Source organism: Manihot esculenta, chromosome 6, assembly GCF_001659605.2.
Source record: "Manihot esculenta cultivar AM560-2 chromosome 6, M.esculenta_v8, whole genome shotgun sequence".
Classification (NCBI taxonomy): Eukaryota; Viridiplantae; Streptophyta; class Magnoliopsida; order Malpighiales; family Euphorbiaceae; genus Manihot; species Manihot esculenta.
The window spans coordinates 2,965,843-2,982,415 of NC_035166.2; the positions used below are offsets into that span (position 1 = coordinate 2,965,843).

At 28.4% G+C, this 16,573-nt stretch overlaps 1 protein-coding gene across 2 annotated transcripts; it reads right to left on the reverse strand.

Moving 5' to 3' along the window:
* Window positions 1-8,392: 8,392 nt before the first annotated feature.
* LOC110617677 (suppressor protein SRP40) lies at window positions 8,393-16,140 on the reverse strand. 2 transcript variants are annotated; one of them, XM_021760632.2, is made up of 6 exons: window positions 15,736-16,140; window positions 15,593-15,657; window positions 13,673-14,522; window positions 12,672-12,761; window positions 12,519-12,580; window positions 8,393-8,741 (listed from the first exon to the last, which is right to left on the reverse strand). In XM_021760632.2, exons 1-6 carry the CDS (start codon window positions 15,946-15,948, stop codon window positions 8,636-8,638), a joined length of 1,386 nt encoding a protein of 461 aa, XP_021616324.1. In that variant the 5' UTR covers window positions 15,949-16,140; the 3' UTR covers window positions 8,393-8,635. The 2 variants fall into 2 exon arrangements, with proteins under 2 accessions (XP_021616324.1, XP_021616323.1); XM_021760631.2 differs by having other exon boundaries at window positions 13,673-14,525.
* Window positions 16,141-16,573: the final 433 nt, after the last annotated feature.

A 16,573-nucleotide genomic window follows, 5' to 3' on the forward strand; every position in this document is an offset into this window, starting at 1 on the left:
GCCTTAGTTAACGGGACTAACACCCGGTTGCATGGCCTAACGTATACTTGCCTTGTGGCTTAGACAGAAAATGCCTTAATTAACGGGACTGACACCTGGTCATTGGCCTGGCGAATACCCGCTTTGTGGCCTGGCATAAAATGACTTAGTTAATGGGACTAACATCCGGTTGGGTTCTTGATTAGAGAGAATCCATGAACTTGGTGTTACGTGTTCCTTTTTTCAATACTTTACATGCTATCTCGTGATTTAATTCTTTTACCTATATTGATTTTGCATTAAACCGTGAGATAAAGCTCCTTAAAAACTCACCCTCTCCTTGGTAAATCTTTCGCAAGTTAGAGGAGAGCTTTTTGAGAGGTATACAAGTAATAAACCTATATTTAAATAACATAGTGAATTGTGTAAAATTCTGAATTGAACCTGGGCTCAAATATTGATATAATTTCTGAGCCAAACTTGTGAGTGTTGACGGAAACACTCAGCATAACACAAAATCGTTGACATCTTGAAGCTGCATGGTTGTCTTTAAGATCGCCAGGTGACTTCTAGGATCTACTGTTCTGTCATATTTGTCCAAACTTGGAAGTTTGAACTTAGTAGGAAATGTCTTTGCCAAGATCTCTTCTGACTGGGGCGAGGCATTGTCCAACCCATAATCCTCCTCATGCTCCTTCTAATACCTTTGCATGGCTCGTATTAGCTTTCAATTGACATCTTTTGGAGTCTCGTCAGATGACTCGTCTTCCTCCAGCTTGGTATTTCTCTTGGACTATGTTTAGATTTCCTCTGTCTGAGTCCTTGAGATGTCGATGAAAACTTCCTCCATTATCCTAGGAGCCATGAAGGAGGCCCCTTTCCGAGCTTTATACTGCTCGAGAGTGGCCTGTAGCCTTTTTATGTATTAAAATATCTGCTCATTATTTAGATTGCTCAAATCAGCCTCATTGACTATTGATGGGGTATTTTATCCACTACCAGGAGTGGAGGAAATAATTAGTCTTGTTAGTAACTGCTTGTAAATTGTCAGCCATTTTAGAGAACAGAAAAGGAAAAAGTTTCTTTTTAGGAGAAAATGAAGGAAAGACCGATTTCTACTCCAACTGAATAGAGAAAATCCAATGGAAAGTCTCGATAATGGAACCAAATGATGTGGCTAAAACGAGACTATGCTGCGATTGGTAATCTGCAAGAAAAGAAAGAGAGGTGATTGGTGCCTACGACAGCCATTTCGACGCTCAAATTAGTAACTGAAGAAAATGGAGAGTGTAATGAGATGTTTTGAACTCAAGAGTAGTCGTGTTAGAATGCATTCCTTGATCTCTGTGATCATTAGCTTTTATACTGTAAGAAGATGGAGTTAGTTATCGAATCTCCTGAAAATCCGACTAGCACCAGCCAATAGATAGAAAATCCCATAATTATAGGTGTAATAGGAATTTGCTAGATTATATCCACTAACGGTAACTTTATGTGAAAACTCAACTTATTCAAAAGAGAGTGAGTTTTGGCATTCTGAACACCGAGTGTTACGATACTAACTTTCTTTTTTATAGGTGAGACTTTTGTAATCGCGTCCCATAACTTATTAGGATGTTGTCATGTGACTTTGTCATGTGATGACAATCCATAATACATTTTGAGCGAATACTGTGTCATATTAATATTTAAATAATATTTCTTATAAAAATATTTTTTAAATAAATAATTTATTTTTTATTATTCAACTATGATATTAAAAAATAGATATTATTAATAAATTTACGGTTAATCACTAAAAACTCCAAATTTTAAAAAATATACGATCAAATTTTAAATTTTAAAAAAATTATTAATTAAATTTTGAAATTTGAAATTATTATTAATTTTACCCTAAATTGTATTGATTAATTTTGGAAAAATAAGGATAATATTAAAGTACATTTTAAAAAAAATGAAGGTTATAGCTTTAATTAGCAACAAAAATAATATAAGATATAATTGCAAGAATTTATAAAGGAGTGAAATTTTTTTTATTAACTCTAATATTAATGGGATTCATAAAGTTAAAAAAAAAACTACAAAAATTATTTTTTTTAAAATGATTTAATTTTTATTTTACTTAAAAAAATAGTTTTTCTTAATTGAAAGAGTGTTGGACTTAGTTATTCATATTAGTTTATAAGCATTTAATACTCATAAATTATTTAAAGTTTATAAGAATTTAAAATTTTAAACAATTAATATTTAGTTAAAATATTTACAAATATCTAATAAACAGTTGCCATATATAATAATAAATAATTTATAAATAATTTTGGAGATGATAAATAAAATATATGATAAAATTTTAAAATCAAATAAGGGCAATAAGATAATTTATTTTCTCAAACTATATGATAAATTTAATTTTTATCGATGTCAAAATAAAAAATTTAGTCCTCTCATTTTTTTAGCTCATAAATCAAATATATAAATTAAAAAAAATTAAATAAACATGTCGGTTTATTTTTAAAATTTATAAATATGTTAAGTTACTTACGCTTTGAATTTTTAGAAAACTCTAAATATTAAAAAAATATATGAATTTTTTTTTTTAAAAAAATGGAGATTCAGATAGTTGATTGGAAAATTTTAAATTTTAAATTTAATTTTAAAAATATTATTATTTAGTTTCTATAATATCGAGAAATTCACTAATTAAAATGTCGATTTTAAAAAATATATTAAAATATTTTTAATATTTTAAAAAATTTATTAATAATCTTTCAATTAATTTTAACTTTTAAATATTATAAATAAATTTAAAATATTCTTGATAGAAGAGATTAATTTATAAATCCTTTAAAAATCTAAAAAATTAATAAATAAATTTTTTAAAACTATAAAAGTAAACTTTAAATAAATTAAAAGTAAATAAAATATTCTCTGTATTTTTCTGAAAGGCTATTACAAATTATTTTAATAGCCGTTAACTGATTTAAAATACTGAATACTATTTTGAAAATAATTATCAAACCGACCGTTTAAAACCATTAAAATGTCACTTTAAGGATATCTTAAAGTGGGGCTAAGGGAAACTTCCAGGAAACATCCATCGATTCTACACTTTCTTTCCTTCTTCTTAATATATTTTATTAAAAATGGACCTAATACACTATAATAAAGATATCCAATTCCTTAATCATTTGTTATTCAACCCTTGCCTATGGCATTATAAATAATAAATTATTTAGAAAAATAATCAAATGGAAAATTAATTTTTTTTATTTTGAAATTTTTATTAATACCATTAAATTTTTTATACATAAATTTATTAATATTTTTATTTTTAAATGTTACAATTAAACAATAAAAAATAAATTATTTTTTAAAAAAATATTTCACATAAAAAAATATTTTAACGAGACCTAGAGCTTTTTTTAAAATAAAACTACTGATTGTATTAATAAAATTTTATCAAATAAAGAGATATATTATTCTAGATGGAGAGACGATTATAGCTAATAGATTATCTAACCAAAGTATGAGCACTTAGAGTAACATTACAACGAATCCATCTAACAAAAATATCAGTTCTATAGTTTAACAAAAATTTATAATTATTCAAAATCAAACCTCTATATAAAATAATTTGACAAATATGTTCTTTAAGTGCCCGTCTAAACCCCTATATAAGATAATTTGATAAAAATATTTTCTTTCTTTTTCATCTCTCTAGTATAAATCATTAAAGTTTTCGAATAAAACCATGAAGGAGAACTTTTACGAAATGAAATTCGAATAAGATTTCAAGAGCGACGTTGTCGTTGCGATTCCGAAAATCCATAATAACCAGTAAACCTCCATTAAATATTACCTTCCAAAATAACTAAATCAATAAAATTTAAAGAAAAGCCAATCACAGATACAGACACATGACTCTTTCATATTAATAAAAGATTTTCTCCCAATTTTTATCTATTTATTGAGAAACTACCATTAAAATATAAAAAATTATGAAAAAATTCTATAGGAGAACTAAGAGCGAGACCTAAATCCCTTAACATATAAATTTTACATAAAAATATTAGACATAAAAATCATTTCACACAATATAAATTATAGTATAATGAATTTCTCTGTACAATTTTAAAATTTTTTTCATTTCAAAATTTATTATTACATAATATAAATTTATTTATTCTAAAAATAAACTATAAATTTAATAACTTTTTATTATCTAATTACTGAAATAAATAATTATAAATAAAATATTATTTCCGGTTCTATAATTTTTTTCACTTTATTTTTTCATAATATTAAGAAATATAACTCTTTTTTATTAATTTTTTAATTATATCTATCTTAAATATATTAAATTTTATTAAATATTAAAAAATATTTTAAAAAATTTCTTAAATAGAGTTATAATAATTAATTTATATTATAATAGTTTAAAAAATAGATAATAATTTTAAAAAAATAAAAATTATGAGAAGGAGAAAATATTAGTATTAAAAGTTTTGAGAATTGAGATGACTGTTCTGTTCTCGCCTCAAGTAATATTAATGGTGAAACAGAATCATTAAAAAGAATAAATTTATCATAAATTCGTGTGAAATGAAAATGGATATGAGTTTAATTAATTTTTTTTATTTAAGGATAAATAAATTTAATTTAAGTTTTTGTTAATTAAATCTTTATATTTTTATTTAAGGTTTAAATAAATTTTTATTTAAAATAATATTATTTTTAATAATAAAATAATATTTTTTAATAGTAAAAATAATTTTTTAATATAATAAAATTTCATTTTCATAATTTTCAAATTTATTTAATTTTTTTTTATTTCATGTTAATTTGATATTTTAAACTATAAAAAATAATACTTTTTTATTAAGCACTAGACATGTTCAGTTTCGGTTTTTGGTATAATTCTTATTAAAAATTAGAATTTGATTTCGATTTTTTAATTTTAGTAATCATATTTAGAATTAAATTTTAATCTGATTTTGATTTTAATTTTAGATTTTTATAAATAAAATTATAATATTTTTACATTTATTTTAAAATATTAAATAACAATATAAAAAAATTAAGATAAGTAGTAATATTAATTTTAAACCACTATATTACTTATATTTTATATAGTTATTTAATCATATAATGATTAAAAAATGTATGTGTCATTAATATAAGTATAATATATTATTGTCGATGTTATAGAAGGCTATACATTGATATTCGAAAATAGAATCACATAAGAAATAATACTTTACTCACTGAGAGAAAAAAAAAATTCAAACACTTCAAGTTTCGACTCTTCGTCAAGACTCGTCCTCTTAAATATAGAACAAGCCTTATTAAAGTTACCGTCGGCAAGCATAATTTAGCAGACTTTTATTATACTGAAATCCAATTGATTAGTCGGCGAAATTAATCGATCACATTATTATCGAATTTTTAAAAACTATTATAATTAACTTTATTTTTATATAATAAAAATAGTGATTTATATCGTGATTAAGATATAAATATATGTAATTTCTATACAACTAATTTTAAATAATTACATTACATTTGTTCTTTTTTCTAATTTACTAACCATCTCACATTCTTTCTAATTTACTAACCATCTCACATTCTTTATCATGCTTATCATGCAAGTTGGAACTATCACAATAGAGCCTTTAATATAATAGAATTATAATATCGCAAAATTATTACTATATATATATATATATATATAATTAATTTTTAATGCAATTTTTTTATAAAAAATCAAAATTAAAACCAAACAGCTAATAAGTTTATTCGGTAGAATTCCGTTTCCATAACATCGTTTTTTATTTATGGGTAATTTATGATTTAGTCCCTGGGTATTGCCATTATTAACAAGTCAGTCCCTGTATTTTCAAAAACCTATTAAAACGTCCTTATGTTTTATTTCCGTCAACGAAATAGTCCTTCCGTCCTATTTTCCGTTAAAAATTAGATAAAGGAGGAGAGAGAAAATTTTTAAAATCCAATTTTACTCTCAAATAAAACCATTTATTTAGTCCTTGTATATTGTAATTATTAACAAGTTAGTCCTTACATTTTCAAAAATCTATTAAAATATTTTTATCTTTTTTCATATCTATTAAAACGTCCTTATTATTTTTTTCCATCAATGAAATAGTCCCTATCTTTTCTCACATCTATTAAAACATCCTTATCGTTTATTTAAGTCAAGGAAATAGTCCCTCCTCATCGTTTCTTTCTGTCAACGAAATCGTCTCTCCCTATATTTTTAGAAATATATTAAAACGTCCTTATTGTTTCTTTTTGTCAACGAAATAGTCCCTATCTTTTCTCAGATCTATTAAAACATCCTTATTGTTTCTTTTTATCAACAAAATAGTCCCTATCTTTTCTTTCCTCTTCCTCCTCCTTCTCCTCCTCCTCCTCCTCCTCCTCCTCCTCCGACTCCGAAAAAGAAGAAGAAGAAGAAGAAGAAGAAGAAGAAGAAGAAGAAGAGAAAGAAGAAAAAGAAGAAGAAGGAGAAGAAGAAGAAGAAGGAGAGAAAGAAGAAAAAGAAGAAAAAGAAGAAGAAGAATGAGAAGAATGAGAAGAAGACGAAGAAGATAAAGAAGAAAAAGAAGAAAAAGAAGCAAAAGAAAAAGGAGAAGAAGCAGAAGAAGAAGGAGAAAAAACAGAAGCTGAAGAAGAAAAAGGAGAAGAAGCAAAAGGAAGAAGAATTGATGAAGAAGAAAAGGAAGGAGGAGGAGGAGAAAAATAATTGGGGGTAATTTAGTCTTTTATTATATTTTTAACGGCAAAAATAGACAGAAGAACTATTTCATTGACGGAGAGAAAATATAAGGATGTTTTAATAGGTTTCTAAAAATACAGGGACTGACTTGTTAATAATGGCAATACTCGGGGACTAAATTATAAATTACCCTTTATTTATTTATTTTAGTATCATTCCGTTACAATTTTGAATTGATTTGATACTTGTGCACAGCCTATTAAACACCATATAACCAAAAAACAGAGAAAAATAATTGTGGCTGAAGAATTAACGATTTCAAAACAAGGACATTGTAACAACCAGGCCTGATTACAATAGTTTGAGCATAAAACAAATCGATCAAATTCAAGACTTGACTAATTAACCAATTTTGATTTATGAATTTGATTGAAACTTTACATTAGGGAGAGTAATTATAGGCCTATACGTAAACTAAAACCAAAATTGATCCGTTTAAAGTTGTAATCCAATTTGATCTGCAAGTCAGATTGGCCCTTGGCCAGGCTTGGTGACGAGCATTTAGGTAAACTCCCAGTTAGATTTTTATTTATAAACAAAGTGCAATTATCCTATCCTATATTAAATAAATGTATTTTTAATTTTTTTTAATTAAATTCATATATTTTTATTATGGATAAAAAAATAAATCACAACATAATATAATATTATTTTTAATAATAAAATATTATTTTTTAAATGTAAAAAATAAAAAATTTAGTATTTTAATTAATATAAAAAACATAGAAATAGTAAATAATTTTTGAAATTATAAAAATAAAATTTTATTATATGATTAATTAGCATAAAAAACATAGAAATAGTAAACAATTTCTAAAATTATAAAAATGAAAAAAATTTTTTATTATTAAAAAACATTTTATTATTAAAAAATATATTGTATTAAGTGAATATATATATAAAAATATATGGACTTAATTGAAAAAAATTAAAATTGAGATTATTTAATCCTTGAATAAAAAATTTAAATTCAACTTATTTTATCTGAATTTAATTGTTTTTATATCCATATTCATTTTCACCTCCTTCGCCTTTTCTGCTATTTTGTTGCACAAGAAAAATAATTTGCGATTTATTAAGCTTCAGTGTCAAAGTTAACTTATCAACTCCACAGCTCTCAGCAGCTTTATTAAGCTATTTTTTAAATTTTTTTTTACTTAAATCAAGAAGCTCTTCTTAATTCTCTCAATTTTCTGAGCTAAATTAAGCTTAAACCGAAACTTCTAAACAAAAACTTGCAAATTGAGCATTAAACCATAATGTAAAATCTCACTTGCATCCGTCTGTTTAACGTAACACGACAATGAGAGAAGCAAGAGTATATGATGGACATTTGAAATATGTTAGGTAACATAACCGAACCAGCTAACTCCATCAATATCAATCCCTCATAACACCACTTTTCCAAGACAAACTATAGTTTCCTGTTTAGAATGGATGATTTCGAGAGAATTCAATTCCATTCAATTCTTTTCTATCAATGTTTTTATTCAGAATGGAAGGAATTCATTTCTCTTTTAACTTATAAAATATCATTTTCAAATAAAATAAAAAACATACATGATTTTGCAAGAATTTATTTAAATTTTTTTCTTGCAAAATAAATTATGCCAAACAGAGGATAACGGTTCAATAATATTGAAAGATGAAAATGAATGGAAAGGAGGCGTGAGGAAGGAACATCTGATAAATTTGAAATTCCTCAGTTTGCTCGAGTTTGTTCAATAATGGGAAAAGTTGTCATGACGGTAAAGAAGTAAAAAAAAAAAAAAAAAAAGGCAACAATACAGCAAAGTTAAATTACCATATTGGTCCAGGCAGGGAAGTAACACCCAAAATCTGAAGAAGAAAGTTACTGAATCAATCATCATCAGAATAGTTGAATTTAACTGAATGGGATTGCAAATCAATCTGTCCTCCTCTGTATGTTCCACGCTTTTTCTTTGTTTTTTCATGCCTAAAACCCCTGCAGAAGATGAATAGTTAGGACAGAGAATGACAATCCCATTAAAAATATCATATCTATTCATGCATATAGCTCTAGTTGCAATATTCATATGTTTTCTTAGTATTTAGATTACAAAAGATGACCATAAACAGCAAAAGGAAAGCGAATGCTTTTGTGAACATCGCAACAATCTGTCAATATAGGAATGAATTAAGGAATAAAGTTCCTATCATAAATGGGAAATGCCTTTCAATCTCACAGAGCTTGTAACTGCTGATAACATATATAATAAGCAAGGAACAACAACAATCTTCCATATTCCATATATTATTAAAAGTGCAAATTACTATTAAAGCTGTGCATGCCTGAGAGATCTGACACAAGGATAGAATTGACAAAAATTAACAATTTTCGAAGCATCAATCTGTACCATCAAGAAGAAATAGCACCAAATGAACATCATAAGGATTAAAATTGATAAAATGTTTTTAAAGATATGTAAACCTTGTAACACATATTCTTGGATTGGGTTAAAAAAGTTTGAACTCATTTGTTCTCTAATCTATAACATTTCAATGTCATAAGTTCAAAACAAATACTTAGAAAAAGAGCTCATATGAAATCCAGAGATTTTTTAGCACTATCCATTGTTATATTATTTAACTAGGAATCAGAAGTCAAATAATATTTTTTTTTTTTGAGACACAGTTTGGTGATAACCAAAATATGTAACTGAGAAAAGGAAAAAACAAAAAAAAGAAAAAAGGGAAGAGAGAAGTAAGAAGTAAGAAGTAAGAAGTAGGAAGATGCGGATCCCAATGAAGGGGGCAGGGGGAAAGAGGGGGATAGTGACTGATATCAATTTTAGTAATGTTGTTAGGAAAGAGGAAAGACATGAGAGGAGAGAAATGGATTCATTTTACTACTATTGTTCAGAAGGAAAAAAAACAAAAGGAGAAGAAGAAGAGTACGAACCAAAATGATTAAGGCATTAAGCTCAATTCTCAAAAAAGCCAACAAACCAAACAGAATTTGTTCATTTTGTTTAAGTTTGATTCTCTCCGTTCAGCTCAATTCAGTTAACAATTAAGGGAAATTTGGTTATTTTCGTTTGGTGACTTTCAAACCAAATTGAATCTATGAACCATCAACCATATTTACATGGATTGTGGTACTCTCTTCATTTGTGGTGCGTGGTACGCCAATTAATGAAATATAGTTGAAATATAGGATATGTAGGGGTAAGCTTAGTAGGTACGTCGACTTGTGGTATATTTAATTGGTACACCAATTTAATTTTGGGCATGTAAATTATATTTATGCAATATAACATAATGTTTAAATGATTAAATATATGACTAATAGTTTGATAATATTTATATTTTCTAAAATTATTTTAGTTTAATTGATAAAATAGTAATTTATACTCCCAAATTAACATTGCCACCTATTCCACTAACACTTAAATCCACTACCCCACTTAAAGTGTGTTAAAATGTATTTTCTTCTTTTTATTTTTCCTTTGTTATAGCCTTTCTTCTTCTTCTTCTTCCCGATCTTCCTCTCCTTGTGCCTACATGCTATTGCATACATGTAGATTTGTTTATCTTTCTTCTTTCCTCCCATCTTTTCATTTCCTGTTAGAACCTCTATTTTGGTGACTCGAATTGCGTCTCCCAATGATTTGGGATGCAAAACTATTGTTTTTCAGTATGTAGGACCTGGAACACAGTTCTCAGGGGTTGAGGGAGTCTCTGGTAACTATGCTATGAACACCCGCCCCTAATTACAACCTATCAACTCTACCAAAGTTGAAGTGAATGAAAGAAAATAATGTGAATCTGTAAAGGGAAAAAGGGCACAAGTTCAATTCGATTGTTTTTATTTGATCAATTTTCACATTGGAAAGTAAATAACAGCTAAGTTGTGGCTTTAACTTAAAAAAGTAATTTTGAAGAAATAGAAACACACAAAAAGTGGTGTAATGCCGTAACAATTCAATTAATTTAGTGTCTTATTATTGAAAACCCAAAAACAAACTTAACTAATTTAACTGTATTTTAGTAATGGTTAAACAGGAAAATAAATACATCTGATTTACTTCTGTTCCAAACAATAATGATCAAATGAATTCTATCACTTCAAAATTTATTCAAACTGCATGAATTCTATTATAAAATCATTTGAATTGAATTCTACCATACAAACTCTTCTTGACAGGATGATAATAATAATAGTTCCATAAAGCACATGCCCTCAAATAAAGGAAATTAGTTCAATATCATAATTATTTTAGGAGCAGTATTTTCTTTCAAGGGTATCTTGATTTTCTCTGCTCTAGTCATTCTTTGGTCTCATACAACAGCTCTAAAATCAAACTTTGCAATTTGAATCTCTTTGAGCTAAAGATAATAAACATTGAAATAAATCTAGGCACTCTATTGTGCAGAACAAGTTGAGTAATCTGCCGACTAGTGCTCTTGCAGTGGTGGATCAACTCAAAAGTATCGATGAATTTTAGAGTTTATGCTATGATATTGAGATTAGAAATTGAATTTAGAAATAAGCTTGGCCTTGTTTTGTCAGGATTTGATCACAAAGGGCTGGAATAGAAATAACAAGTTGCTGCATTCTTCTAGCAGGAGAGGGAGAATGAAAATATTAAGTGTGCAAGTGAAGGGAAGGGGAGATAGAAAGAAATAACAAACTACACGTAAAAGTCTTTGCAAACCAAATGAAAATACTCAAAGATTACATATTCATAAGCCTAAAAAAATAATTAGTGCATAAAAGAGATTGTAAATAAGTCCAATTAAGCCCCTGTACTTTCATTCAAGGGCCAAATAAACTCAATTTAAAATTTTGGGCCAATTAAGCTCCCGTACTTTTATTAAAGGCCAAATAGGTCTTATCTTAATATAATATTATTTTTTTTAATAATAAAACATTATTTTTTATAATTTAAAACATCAAAAATTTAGTATTTTAATTATCATAAAAATTTTAAAAAATATATAGATATAATAAATAATTTTTAAAAATACAAAAATAAAGTTTTATCATTTATTATTAAAAAATAATATTATATTATTAAAAAATAATATTATATTAGATAAGGGCTTATTTGACTCTTGAATAACACTTCAGGGGCTTAATTGGCCTAAAATTTTGAATTGGAATTATTTGGCCCTTGAGTAAGGGGCTCAATTGGACTTTATATCCAAAAGAGATTCTGATGTTTCCTATAAGAGTAGTCATCCCATGTGGAAAATTTCTGTTGAACAGTAAATACGAAGCCAAATCAATCAATCAATAAATAAATAAACTTGCTGATGAAACAATAGTTGCTGAACCATGATAAACCTTTTGTTTCCTAAATTTACATAAAAAGGTTCCAATACTGGTTATTACAGAATTCTTCTACACACACATGCACACATGTAAAAGAAAAGTCTACAATATGAAAATAAAAAATTAATTCAAAACAAGACTTCTTTGTATTTGACTGCATGATTTACAAATTGCTAGACTCCAGTGCACTAAAGGTTCAGTTTAACATAATAGGATCATTAATCCAATTTGCCAACACAGTCTGTGATTATGCTTGTGATAGAACAGCCAAGCCATTCAATTTAAACTGGGCATTTTGACTAATCTGATACTTGTTCTGGTTTTCGTTGGCAGTAAGGTTATAGCAAACCATCATGAACACATACCTTATATTAATAGGTGCACGCATCTCACATTGACCAAAAACGGAGGGGGAAAAAAAGAACCCTAAACTAAAAGACGTACCTTCCTCTAACTTGCTCAAGAATTTCCTGTGCTTTTGCACCATAACCACTCTCAGCACCATCCTAAAAAAAAATTAGGGTAAATAACTTGAATGACAATATACATAGAAAACTAAGATGAAAATTAAGCTAAAAAAATAAAAAGGAAACAAACCTTTGCCCAATATGAATTATCCTTGAGCTTCCCAGAGGAGAAAACCACCTCATCGACTTTTATTCTTTGAAAATGATCGACAGTCTTCAGCTGCAATTGCATAATTCAGGTAATTAAACACAGAAGCAAGGATATTCTTGAATGCAGATTTATTCATGCTACCACAAAAAGCACAAAGCAACACAACCATTAAACACAATGAGAGGAAAAAAGCAGATCAAGTCACCAAAAAAGTTGTCAAATGTCAACTGATGAGGTGCAAATGTACAATAATCCAAATGCAATGGACTTTTATTCTATAAGCACCCACAAAAGCTAGTCTCTTTCAGACACACTGAAATCAAAAATTTTTTATTGGCTCCAGTGCCTAAATGATCACCTTGGCGCATGCATCATGGTATCAACAAGTTAAACATAAAAGAGTTCCAGAATGAAACTGGGATATTTTTGTCTAACATTATGTTCAGTCTCTGAACCAGTCAACTAGTAACTAACTATTTCAATAGCCAAGACAAATATAAGGTTTATGGAATATGTCAAGGCAAGGATACAATCCCCAAGGCTTAGAAGGGCTCCATGCACATTTTGCAAGCCTTTTTGGTAGTTCTTAAGGCATTAGAGAGGCCTACATCAAATGAGTAGGCAATTTTGTTAAAAGTCCAAAAACACCATGTCAATAATAGAAACATGCCTCGAAGCTATTGGATAACTTATGAAAAATTTAACAAAATTAAGGTGAGCAAAGATCTGGATCTTTCAGAACATTATGCAATCATGCACAACAAAATTGATTTTTTTTTTCTAAATTGACTATGCCCAAGAATTAAAAAAAAAAGGATCACAACAGGCTTGCAAAAGCATACTAAAAATGGGTAGGTGATAAAAAAAAAAGATAGCTTATACATCCAATGATATTTGGAATTTGAATTTTGAGGGTAAGATGCTTCAAACTTTGAAACTCATAAAGTAAAGTATTCTTATGGAAGTGTTCAAATCCAAACCTCAGCTGAACCATTCTGTTTCTTTTTCATGGTACTCTGGACGGAAGATTTCTCTTCATTTTCTTCAAGATTTCCATTTGACTGCCCATTAATCTGTTTACAATCACCTAAACCAACTTGGCTGCTTTCTTCTTTCTGAGTTTTCCCTTCAGTTGTTGTGATTACTTGTAACTGCGTAGACTGTCCTTTTGTCTTGGGTTCTTCAAAACTGTCTTTCTTTCTACGTTTGGATTCTTCTGTCTCTCTATGTTTGGATCCTTCATCTTGCTTATCACCAGGAAGTTGACCAGCATCTTCTTCAGAAGCCACCCTTTTTCTCTTCTTAGAACCTTTTTTCTCTTTGCAAGCTGCATCGTCCTTTGCACTTGAAGTCTTAGAATCCCCTTTTTCAGAATCAATTTCATTTGTTTTTCCATCATCAATAATGTAATCAGAAGACTGCTTGTTTTTCTTCCTCTTCTTATTCTTTGATTTAACATCTGTCTCTGTGTCAGGTAGTTTCTTACTATCTTGAAACACTATATCCTTAGATTTTTCCTCAACTGCCTCAGGCAGTGATTCTGTTGGAGTATTATCAATAACAGATTCTGAATCCAAGAGGCATTTCTTCTTTTTGTCCTTGCATTTTTTGACAGGAGATTCATGCACATCATTGTCAGTAGACTCCTTTGAAATTTTTTTGCTGACTTGTTCTTCTTCACCAAGTGAGCAAGAGATTTGTTTATTTTTCTTTTTCTCTTTAGATTTTACAGGCAATGTATCATGTGTCATCGTCTCTTCAGCATTCTTAGAATTGCTACGTTTATCACCAGCACTCTTATCAATCCTCTTTTTCTCTCCCACACTGATACTGCTAAACAATTGCAAGTATAAAATCTATTATTTTAAAATAATCACCTCTATTAAGTACAGTACAACAACATCAATAGCAAAAACAATACATCAGAATATACATACATACATACATACATACATACATATATATATATATAAGAAATGGATTGAGAAAAATAAAAAGGAATTTAGCCTCCGTTTGCAAAAACTAACATATAGTTGAAAAATATTTTCCATGAAAAATATTTTATGTGGAAAATGTTTTTCATGGGAAATATTTTTCCATGAAGTTACTTATTTTACATTGCTTAGTTTTAATTTAAAAAATAGAAGACTATTAATAAGATTCTCAATGCATAGAAAATGACTTAATTTTTTCTTTGACCAGAAAAAAAATTTATCTTCTATTGACCAATTTTCTTAAGTGTTCAAAACATCAAAAAATGTGAAAAATATTTTCTGCCGAAAAATGGAGCCTCAATGAAAAATGAAAGGGAGTAGTAAAACTAATGCAATACCATTTCCCTACGAATGCTTAATTTTTGTTGTGGTTCTCTATTATTAAAAAGTCAAAACTAATCCTTAGATCACAACATTTTATTTGTCCAAGAGGAACTGTAGGAATATAATCAATATTTGGCATGATAAATCACCAAAATAGATAAAAATGTTTCAATTTAAGCAAAATAGAGGATGAATTGTAATTTTGAGAAGATGCCATCTGACTTGGTGGTGAAGGCGGTCCACCTGCCAATATTAACGCAAAGTTCATGCCTCCAAATTATAAGAAGGCAAAAAAGGGAAACAAATATGAATTCTGTATAATTTAAATAATATTTTGTCATCATAGTTTCAACCTAGCAATAGAAACCAATGCATAAAATGGAGAAACAAACCCACCCTTCCCCTAGCCAACTATTCTACCCTTTTGAGATTCTTAACTTGCATGCTTAGAGCAATGCCAATATGAATACGCATCTCTAACGTGTAAATGTAAAGCTATAAATATACCCTTAACACAGGCACAGGCCCTTTCAAATATTAATCAGGGAAGTTATAAAATAAGGCATTTGTTAAATTTCCTACTTCTTGTCCAAAAACTTGCAGAACATCTCTTCCAAGTCCAATGAGGAATCCTTCAAATCATCTTCCTGCAAAATGAAGCGATGAGAATGAGACATTTAACACGAACTAAAAACGCATGAATTACCAAAGAAACTGAGAGAGACCTGAATTTTGGCCTCTGATCGGAACTTTTTTAGAGTTTTGGGGAAGCCACTCCGTGCAAGATACTGAGCTATGGAGCAAATGAGAAGGATCTTCTGCTTATTATCGTCTTGCTGCATGCTTGGAGGAGGCTTACGGAGCACCACTTGGCGAGGTCTAAATGCTAGAAGGCTAGAGTTTACGTTTGCTGTATTTTTAATTTGGCTTTTAAGCATATATACACGGCAATGGTTTCGAAGGGGCGCCGGCGATTGTCAGGGAGAACGGCGATTGCTGTGAGGGTTTCAAATTTCAAAGTGGTGAGGCTGCGGCAATCGAAGGGTTTAGGGTTTTGTAAGAGGAAATCCTCAAATAGGTGAAAGAAGACTCTCTCTAGAGATTAAAACGACAGTCAAAGCATGGGCTCTTTAATTGTTCCTTCCCCCCTGAAAAGTATAAAATATTAACAAAATAAACTAAATTCTAAATTAATTAATTAATTATGGTAATTTAATTTAATTTGTTATTTTTTAAATAAAAATATAAATTTTATTAAGTTTCAAGATCTATCAACTCAGATTGAATCAGAAAGTGAGAAAAAGATTCAAATCATATCCGAAATATTATAAGCAGCTCAAAATGAGAAAAAGACTCAATCAAACCCGAAATACTATAACTAACTCGAACAAGCACATAAATTACACCATTTGCAAATTTATGAACAAAATTAATAGAAATTGATAACCGTCTGGCTTTCCTAGTCCAGGAAAGAGGATGGATCCAAAAGAAGGCCACAAATCCAAAACCCGTCAGATTATACGCTTGAAAGACGGCCCGATTTCACAAGCCCGGAACCAGCAA

Bases quoted from the DNA above. Each gene is read 5' to 3' on its own strand.
- LOC110617677 (XM_021760631.2), bottom strand. From the start codon at position 15,948: ATGCTTAAAAGCCAAATTAAAAATACAGCAAACGTAAACTCTAGCCTT. The intron at 15,658-15,735 runs GTCTCTCTCAGT...TTCATTTTGCAG, and splicing joins GATCAGAGGCCAAAATTCAG to GAAGATGATTTGAAGGATTC. The intron at 12,762-13,672 runs GTTTGGATTTGA...ATGCAATTGCAG, and splicing joins AACAGAATGGTTCAGCTGAG to CTGAAGACTGTCGATCATTT.